Source organism: Mixophyes fleayi, chromosome 7, assembly GCF_038048845.1.
Source record: "Mixophyes fleayi isolate aMixFle1 chromosome 7, aMixFle1.hap1, whole genome shotgun sequence".
Taxonomy (NCBI): Eukaryota; Metazoa; Chordata; class Amphibia; order Anura; family Limnodynastidae; genus Mixophyes; species Mixophyes fleayi.
The window spans coordinates 21,393,447-21,403,376 of NC_134408.1; the positions used below are offsets into that span (position 1 = coordinate 21,393,447).

General features: G+C 38.2%; 1 protein-coding gene across 1 annotated transcript in view; it reads left to right on the plus strand.

Annotated features, from left to right (window-relative positions):
- Nucleotides 1-9,250, plus strand: part of LOC142098480 (uncharacterized) — a 40,916-nt gene extending 31,666 nt beyond the window's left edge. Inside the window, exons 25-31 of the mRNA XM_075181326.1 lie at nt 462-600; nt 1,965-2,135; nt 4,929-5,161; nt 5,325-5,410; nt 6,479-6,606; nt 7,973-8,119; nt 9,197-9,250. Of these exons, the coding sequence (XP_075037427.1) occupies nt 462-600; nt 1,965-2,135; nt 4,929-5,161; nt 5,325-5,410; nt 6,479-6,606; nt 7,973-8,119; nt 9,197-9,250 (958 nt within the window). The remainder of the gene's footprint in view (nt 1-461; nt 601-1,964; nt 2,136-4,928; nt 5,162-5,324; nt 5,411-6,478; nt 6,607-7,972; nt 8,120-9,196) is intronic.
- Nucleotides 9,251-9,930: the final 680 nt, after the last annotated feature.

Consider the following 9,930-nt stretch of genomic DNA (forward strand, 5'->3'; position numbering starts at 1 on the left):
AAAGTGTCTAAAGCGGTTTAAAAAAACAAAATTATTACTTTCTTGTTCTCTGCCTCCTTTATACTTTATACTCTCCCCATGTTATGCCTGAATCTTTTATTTGTTTCTCCGTATTTTGTCCTGCACTTTTTATGGAATACCACTAGACCTTCTGGGTCTTTGGGTCAATTAATAAAAAGCATTCAAAATGTAACTGTAGTGGCTGTCACACCATCAGATATTCTGAACTAAAGAGGTATTATCAGTTTAGAAAACGCAACATAAGAGTGCCATTCAGTGTTTTAGGTGCCCTTTGGCCTAGCTTTGTCTAATGACAGTGTCAGGCCTAGCCTGAGGCCTAAAGTGAGGTGCTGGCCAGGAAAGCGATATATAATAAAATCTATTGTTATATTTCTGATATGATAAATAGCTGTGTCCTATTACATATGAATTTATAACATTGCTATTTTAAACCTCTGCAGCATTCCTAAAAATATTCTCTGCTACGCTATTGGTAAGCTAAACATCAGTATCACGACTGAGAATGAGAATCAGACCAATACGACACTGGGTCTCCTGAAAACCTGTAACATTACAAACGGCACCAATCTGGGTACAGAAGTAAGTTATTGTTTATCACACTCACTTTTATTCACCCACTGTTTGTGAATGATACTACAATGTATGATTGACAATGAACAGAACAAGAGAAAGAGGAATATTTTGTCTTTAGCTTTTTTCATTTTACTCTCTACCTTCAAATTAGCATAATCTAGAGGGAGGGTCATCATACAATTGGAAACCTCTAAGAAATGTGGTGAATGCACCTCCAAGGACAATAAATATTTCAGCCATCTTCCACGTAGAAATAGCAGGTTTCCAAGGGTGGGACCTCACATTTCTGTTTCTGGGGAGGGTTTATATTATCCTCTACATGAAATAGGTTATGTCACATATGCACCAAAACACATCACAAGGAGCAAAAAGCATCATTTCAAATTGACTCTAGAACATTTACTGGAAATTAGTGAAAACACATTTTGGAAACTTTTATTCAATGCTATATTTTTGGGATTAATCATAGCACAATAATGAAGTTATACCAGCACATATTTTAAGACTAGTACTTCTAGTAGGCATCGGGTAAAATTTATAGTCGCCTATATGAAAACATTAGGATAATCTAGGAGCTGTCAGAGACAAGGTTCTCCCCCTACCTCCTGGCTCACAGCATACCTCTCCTTACTTCTCCTGCCGCTCCGATTCTCCCACTTCAGGATCAAGCACTTTGACTGCTTGAGATGTGATGGGATAGCAGAGGAAGAATTCACTCATTCTTTTACTCCCCCCACCAAGCCAGTCACCATGCTTGCTCCAGTAGTGAACAGTCGGTGACCAGAGCAATAGGAGGAGGGCAGTGGCAGTGAACAGGTGATTCTTTGGGCAGTGGATACTGACCAAGTATCTATTTCTGCACAACTGTAGTTGTACAAACTACACAGTAGGATGGGCAGCAGGGGCACAAGTGCATGCTCGCTACAATATAAAAATATGTTTGGTCCCCATGACACAAAATGTTGGCAAAAAGCGGGGGGATGGGTGGCCATGCGGAACAATTAGAAACCTCAAGCACTCTGCTTGCAGCCACCTATCGGCCCACATTGTGGCACCCACTGGGCAGTGAACGCTTACCAGATCTTTGCAATGACTGAGTTAAGTGAGTCAATATAGATTAGAGAATTTAGCAGCATAACATGAGAATTTAATTTGCTATCCCACCATGACCCTGAATGGGTACACTACCGGGCCGTTTCCCTTTGCCCCAACCAAAATGTTGGAAATCTATTCGTTCAATTCTCTACAACTATAGTAAAGGAATTAAATAATGTAGATCTACAGCCAAATATGTAGAAAAGGAAGGTAGACTGCCATTGAAGTACAGCAATGATATAGAAAATAAAGTGAGCTGGTTTGTGTTTTTGCAGTTGGAAAACATTACAAGCATCACCCCAACCAAGCTGGCAGATATGACAATAACTGCAAATCTATTAAGCAACACAACATTCACTGGAATCATCTTAACAAACATCAAGCAATTCAAGTCACTGGCGGAGCTGAAAGAATACATTGTGCAGATACAAAGCTATGTGTGTGCAGTAAGTACTAGTTATGTATAATATGTCAAATGGACATTAACATTAATGGGTTCATTTAGAGTCAGACGTACTTTTGGGTTTGTTTACATTTTTTATTTTTTTTTTAAACTCTTTATTTTCCGCAAAAACATGAGTTCCAAACCATACACAGCGAGTATTCTGAGATAATAGACTCACAGCAAGTCAGGGAAAATATACAAAATAGAAATCCAGCAAAGAGTATATAACTTAAGACAATATGGATACACTGTAGAACTAATCTTATAAAAATATTAAACCAGGGTATTTGACCTGATCCATCTATAGGCGATATGGGTCTCAGTTCTTATGGAACCGCGAGGGTTTGTTTGCATTTTTTATTACGTAAGGACACAGAAAAGGCAGGCAAATACAGGCCGAGTACAGTCAGGGCATTTTCACATATATGCAGCTTAACTATATTTGGACGCGTATGCAGATACGACTGTGACGAGGCAAATCTCTTGCTGTTGCTGGTGCAAATATATGCAATGATGATGATGACTATCAGCAGCATGAGCTAGCACTTCTGATTGGCTGATTGCATCTTAAGTACCTACTTATAGTACTTAATTCATTAGCGTGACCATCTATTCGCATTACTTAATTGATCATTCCATTTAGACTGCGATAGGATAGAAGATTCACATTTAATTTTTTTTAAGGGAGAACAATAGATATTTATATTTAATTATACTTTATATGGTAAATGGGACGACATCATTTATTAATAACACTCCAGAAAATATTCTCTCTTGTGTATATAAAACTTCATTACCTTATTATATAGTGTGTACAAATAGGGTAATGCAATTTCAGCATTTACTCTTAGCACTGTCAAGTCACATCTCTACACGATCTGTATCCCTACACTGTCTTAGGGTTAAATAGTCAAACTTTCTACACCTGACATATTCCAATCCTTAATGAGCCCCTAAATGTCGAATATCAATTACAAAACAAAAGTGAATGAAACATAATACCTTTGATTGTGACCTGTACAGGAAATCATTGCAATTTTTTAAGGCACCAAGGCCCCAGATTACAAATAATATTAACACAGTATGTCATATTTATACACAGAGTAAGTGGCGGAACAACCATGGGTGCAGGGTGTGTGGCCGTTATGGGCCCGAGGTTTATAATGTCATTTAGCGTTGGCCGCATTTGTGCATTTAATGTACGTAAGAAAAGAAACAGTATATTTATAAGAGTATACTCAGATGTCTAATGGGCATTAAATGCAAGATAGTGATAAGTGTAACATATTGAGCCTGATTCATTAAGGAACTTAAATTAAGCTTCTTATTTAAGTCTCATGGACAAAACCATGTTACAATGCAAGGGGTGAAAATTAGTTTTCTCTTTTGCACATATCTTAAATACTGACTGTTTTTTCATGTAGCACACAAATACTTGATAGCTTATTTGTAAACTGAAATTTAAAGTTGATATTTGTGTGCTGCATTGTAACATGGTATTGTATAGGAGACTTAAATAAGAAACGTATTAATTTAAGTTCCTTAATGAATCAGGCCCATTGTGTTGGTATATGATCAGTGCATGAATATATCTCTATCTGTTACTGCAAATATCAACACCATGTATGTAATATGTCTTATTCTACATAATTAGGGTTCAGTGCAGTTGGTTATAATGTGTGATTACTGAGTGCAGTAAATGGAAACCAAATATATTTTTTTACAGTTCCTGGGACTCCCACAAACAGTCTCAGAACTCCTCAATTATCTCTTCTCAGTGCTGTCTGCGCCAACCTTTATGCAGTAACTGCTCTACGCAACATCTTTTTTGTCTGTGTGCAAATTAATGTTAACTTTTCCACACTGTAAAGTAACCAGCCCGTACTTTTGGATACACGTGACACCTTACCTTCATTTGTGTTCTGCCAAAAGAGGGAGTTAAAATCTTGCATTGCTTACCTATATAGTTAACAATTAGACATATCGGGCCTGGATCATTAAGGATAGCAAGGCAAAAAAGCAAGTACACGTTCTCCTGGGCAATCCATGTTACAATGCCAGGGGTGGAAAGTAGTTTATTATTTTTGATCTAGGACAGACCCTACCTCAACTACAAATCTACCATCAAATTTTAAATTTACATCCCTCTCCAATGAAACATGGTTTTGTCAAGGTGCAAAGTTACTCCCTTTTTTGCTGTACTTTCCTTAATGAATCAGAGCCATCATGTTTTCTTCACTTTTGTTTGTTTTGGGGGGTGCTTTCATTTCAAAAGTGCTTTATCCAAAAACCTATCTTGCCACCTTTATTTCAACTACAATATCTCATATAAAGAAAAGTCTTCTAAGAAATGCTTCTCAAGGCTGTTGAGAACTTTTCCTTTAGATTTAGCTAAATGTTTTCTTCCCCCAAAGTAGTCCTGGAGGTGGCAGGTTCCCGACTCTGACATCAAACACCCTTCCCCACAGTTTTCATCCTTCCCCTATCCCATTAATGCTCAAGACACACGGTTACACATTTCACTATATTTAGTTTTGTGTATTGTCTTTTCTTACCATTACCAGATATCTATAAACACTTGATGTTTCCATTCTTGTATAATTTAGTTGTAGTATAAAATAGTTGTTTTCGCCCGGTTATGGGTCTATCAATCTGCTTGCCTACTTTGTACAACGACTACTATTCTGGTCCCTGGTAATTTCGTATGCTTTTTGTTTTGTTTCCAAAACATAAGTAAAAATTAAAAAAAAAAAAAAATCGGAAATAAGTTTACACTGGTCTTCTTTCCAAACAGGGCTCTGTGTCTGCAATGTCCTCTTGTGCCAATTCAGAGGTCTTGAGTAACAGCACTAAGGAGACAATTTTCTCTAGTATATCTGAGGTTCTCTATAAGTACTGGAGTCCAAGCAATGAGTCCCAATGGCTGGAGGATTTCACCATAATTATCAGAATGTTTGTGCTGCAGATGACAGAATCAACCATCCAGCAGCTGCCTACAAACATTGGATGTGAAACCGCAAAGGGCATGTAAGACACAATTATAGAATATTAATTAAGTGTTTTGTGATATTTTTATGTTACCGCTTTTATTAAATGAATAAAATGGTAAAAGTTAATGCTTGTTGCATGCAATAAAAACAAATGTGACAGGATAAAATGTACCCAGTTCATCTCGTCTGCTTTCTTACAGAGTCACATCTATGGATACTTCTTATGATCTGTTGAAATCTGACATACAAAAGGCAGTGTATCAGTACCTGTTCTTTTACCACAAAAGTGAGTATATCAATGGCATCTACAAGTTCTAGGCAGGTGTACTTAGCACATGACATGAATAGGAAGAGTATACCTTAAACAGGAGCAGATTAAAAAATTATAATGATGCTTAAATACTATATATATATATATATATATAAAAATATATCGGGGCTCATTTACAGTTGGATGCATCTTACGCCCTGACTGATGTGTAAAAATTCTGCAATAAAAATTGCAGACATACACGTTTATGTTGAGTGTCCAACTGAAAACACAGCAGTATATCTGTGTCAGGCTGACATCAGACGTAAAAATGTGTATACGGACGCCCAACAATAGTGTAGACATGAGGCTTCAAGGGGTAAGTAGGAAATGCAGACATCACATTACCCTATTTGTACAAAATATAATGTAATGAAATGTCATATACACAAGAATGAATAGTGTCTTGACTGTGATATTAATAAATGCAAAAGTCGCATTTTCTATATAAAATGTAGTTAAACACCAACATCCGTCATTAAGTAATTTAAATAGATGGCTGCTACTAGACATAATATAGCCGTGACACTAATGAATGAAGTATTATCAGCTGTAGTAGGTCAATCAGAGGCAGCTAGATAGTGCTGCTAGTGCAATCATCATGTATCTTTACACCAGGCCTCTGGTAGCTGCAAAAGATAAACCCCCTAAGAAGCGAATCTGGGGAGGCGACCCATTCTCATTTGGATGTGTGCTACCCTTACGGTACTCAACTAACGCTTATCTGCCCTCATTCATCCTCTCCAGAACTGAAAGCCTCAACAGAGCTCACTGTGCATGTGCCGGCCCCTGAGAATTCTCAGAAGAGCAGAGTAGAACATTAGTCTCATTTCCCTCTTAAATCTCTCACATCAGTCTTTCCTGTAACTATCTCTCTGCTAAACAAGACATGCTCAATAAATTTAAAATTATAAAGACATGAAAAATAGTTACTGATAACCATGATTAAATATCCCAAAGACAGACAGATCCCTGGATCGTTAACTGTGGAAATATGAAAAATATTCTGTGTAAATTAAACAATGTTCATATTTTTTTCTCCAGGGTCTAACATGACATGTGACACATCTGGTGACCTTCAGGTCTTTATTACCTCATTCTTCAGGAAATTTACAGCTGTACTGAGTCCCGGGGACTTGGTGTCTTTGATGCCTTATAATCAGCTATCAGTGGTGAGTATGTTACAGGGTGTTTTGCAGCCTGCAAGATGTATAATAGACCTCAGGACTGAGCTGAGGGATAGGTAGAAGAGCTGATTAAGGGGGCTACCCGAATACACAGACGCACAACATGTAAGCCCCACAGAATTGTTAGGCTGCAGCCATGTGAGTGTGCCGTATTTATGCATTACAGGGATGGTTGCGGTTTGGCCTCTGTGGCTTGGGTAATAAAGCATATTCGGCAGCACGGTGGCTAACTGGTTAGCCACCGTGCTAGTTCGATTTCCAAATAAGGCTTTATCTGTGTGGAGTTAGTATGTTCTCCCTGTATTTGCGTGGGTTTCCTTCAGGTGCTCCGGTTTCCTCCCACACTCCAAAAACATACTGGTAGGTTGATTGGCTACTATTAAATTGACCCTAGTCTGTGTGTGTGTGATAGAGAATTTAGACTGTAAGCACCAATGGGGCAGGGACTGATGTGAGTTCTCTGTAAAGCGCTGCGGAAATAGTGGCGCTATATAAATAAATGATGGTGATGATAATGATGATCTTGTCCCACCACTGATATCCTTCTCCAAAACATCCACTAAGTCCAGAGAGGATGATGATCTCTTTCCTGGCTTTACTAACAGTGGGGACAGAAGCTATAATAGAGCTTTGTAGGGATTCACCTCTGTATGCTACACTCAGAGCACCGAAATATAATAGGAAAAAAGCACAAGAGGCTCCCCTACTGAAATGATGGAGGAAAATCATAAGGTTTAATATATTTTTATTAGCTGAAGAGATAATGGTATTGATTTGCAAACCAGAAAAAAAAATGAAAGGGTGTAGTGCATTATTTTTTGTATAAATGTGCTGATTCATAATGCACATACAAGGGTGCACCTCCCCCCCCATTCCTGCTTTATAAGTGTCTCCGCACAGCACGGCGTCTTTGCTGTAATTTTGTGGGACTACAGTGTGAAATAGGAATGAGAATGCTGCAAAGTAAAAATGTTACTTCACAGAACAACCTACTATCACTTCTGTCAGACATCTTAACTAGCTATGCGTTTAGATTTATCAAAACTTTGTTAAAGGAAAATTGGAGGCGTTGCCCATAGCAACCAATCAGATTCTAGCTATCATTTACATAGTATATTCTTAAAAATAATAGCGAGAATCTGATTGGTTGCTATGGGCAACACCTCCACATTTCCTCTTTAGAAGGTTTGAGAATTCTACCCCTAAAAATGTTTAAATGTTCTCCTCAAATATTGCTTGTCGGGGCCTTATTTTCATCTCAAATTAATAATGACATTCTATTCCTCTCATTTCTCCCCTCTACCCCACTTACTTCATCTACATTATATGTGATTAATTAATGTCTTTACAGAAACTGAACTCGTTGAAGCCACAGGACCTGGTCACCCGCCTGCAGGCTGACAGCAATGTGAACAGCACTGCATGGTCAATAATACTGTCACACTACACGAATATCACAAACTTGGGTCATGTACTGGATCTCCTCAGTATGAAAATGGTAATTATATTCCCCATACAGCACATGACAACAAGTAATTATCCTATAACGGCCGGTATCAGGTATAGCAGAACTCATGGAAGCTATATTTGTTCTTCACTACCCATAAGGACCTGTGATAGGCACCTGTGCTATTTTCATAGACTATGCTTTCAGTTACAAGTGTGTCCTAACCTCTAGGACAAGAGGAAATGACATATTAGAATTTGTCTCATTGGTATGAAAGGTTCACAAGAACCATATTCTTCCCATCCTGATGGTTAATGTCAGGAAGAGGGTTGACATGCCGAGAGTACTCTATAATGGCTCTTCATAAGACGCACATTAAGTCCTCTGTCTTGAACTGCATATGACAAAGGATGTGGCAGGTGTGAATGTGCTATAGCTTAAGCCAGTCCACTTACCTGGATAACATAGTGATATCAGTTATTAGGTAAACTGGATTTCCGTAATCTGGACCCTTGAATACTTTCTTTCAATTAAACAATCAAAACGGTACCAAAACAGCTAGTGCCCAGTTCTTTACTGCCCAATATTTCACACATTCACATATTATATTATATGAGCCTCCTCCCAAAGTTGGTTATGTCAAAAAGACCTTGATTACAGCTCTGATGCACCCACTTATATCCGAAGTAATGTACTGGCAAAGAAGGTGGGCATCACAAATATCCTTACTCTGACACTAAACCTAAACATTTACCTAATATATAAAAATGCTTTGTGTTCTCACAATTTTGATGATAGCACCCCTTTAGTGGCACCAAACTAAAAACAGGTTACTTGGGAAAGGGTTGGCAAACTAGTTTTAAATAAAAACATATTGCATTCTTGGGGGTAAATGTATCAAGTTGAGAGTTTCCAGCAGGTTTGAAATATGGAAATGTTGCCTATAACAACCAATCAGGTTCTAGCTATCATTTTGTAGAGTGTACTAAATAAATGATAAATAGAATCTGATTGGTTGCTATAGGCAACATTTCCACTCTTTCAAACCTACTGGAAACTCACAGCTTGATACATTTGGTCCCTGGTGTGATTTACACTTCATTTACATTGCAATCTTTCTTATTGCAGTTATCAAATAATATGAAAAGCGTTTATGTTAATGACACAGATACCTATAATTAATTATATCTAATGAAATGTTTAGGACCAAGATGCCAATTGATCAAAAAACTGCCCCTTATTGTAACTCCTAACTGTCATGATTTAGGAAGGACAGACCCATTTTTATGGGACTGTCCTTGCATCCCAACAGTCAGAACTTGTGTCCCGACTGCTGAGACTACAAAGTGCAGGTGAGGTGTTGCGTACACTTCCCACTAGTGAGGTGTGGTGAGGGGTTACAAGTGGCCCGGTATTTCAGAAGTACTAGGCGTGCCCCTGGGGTTCGTGGCTATGTGACATAATAATACTCTATTATGACGTGGTCATGCCCCTTCCTAAGCGTGTCCTGATTCACAAATGCAAATGTTAGGCACCATAACAACTCTCGCAGAGACAGAGGAAAATATAGGTGTAAGAACACCCATCAATCCGTAATCAATCAGAATGCACACTCACTGGACCACGATCAGGTGCTAAGTGGGGCATCGTATGATGTCTCTTTTTCTTCCCAAGTCCTTCCTGGGCAGAATTTGCTTTTCCATACTATTCAAGTAAGGCAAAAAGAAAGAACTGCAATATCTCAGGAGTCACCGTATGAGCGTATTTTATCAGTTCACTAGATATTCTAATGAATATTGATTCAGTCCACAAAATGGCTGTCTCCTCTGTGCGAAGGAGACAACTACAAATAACTGATTTCA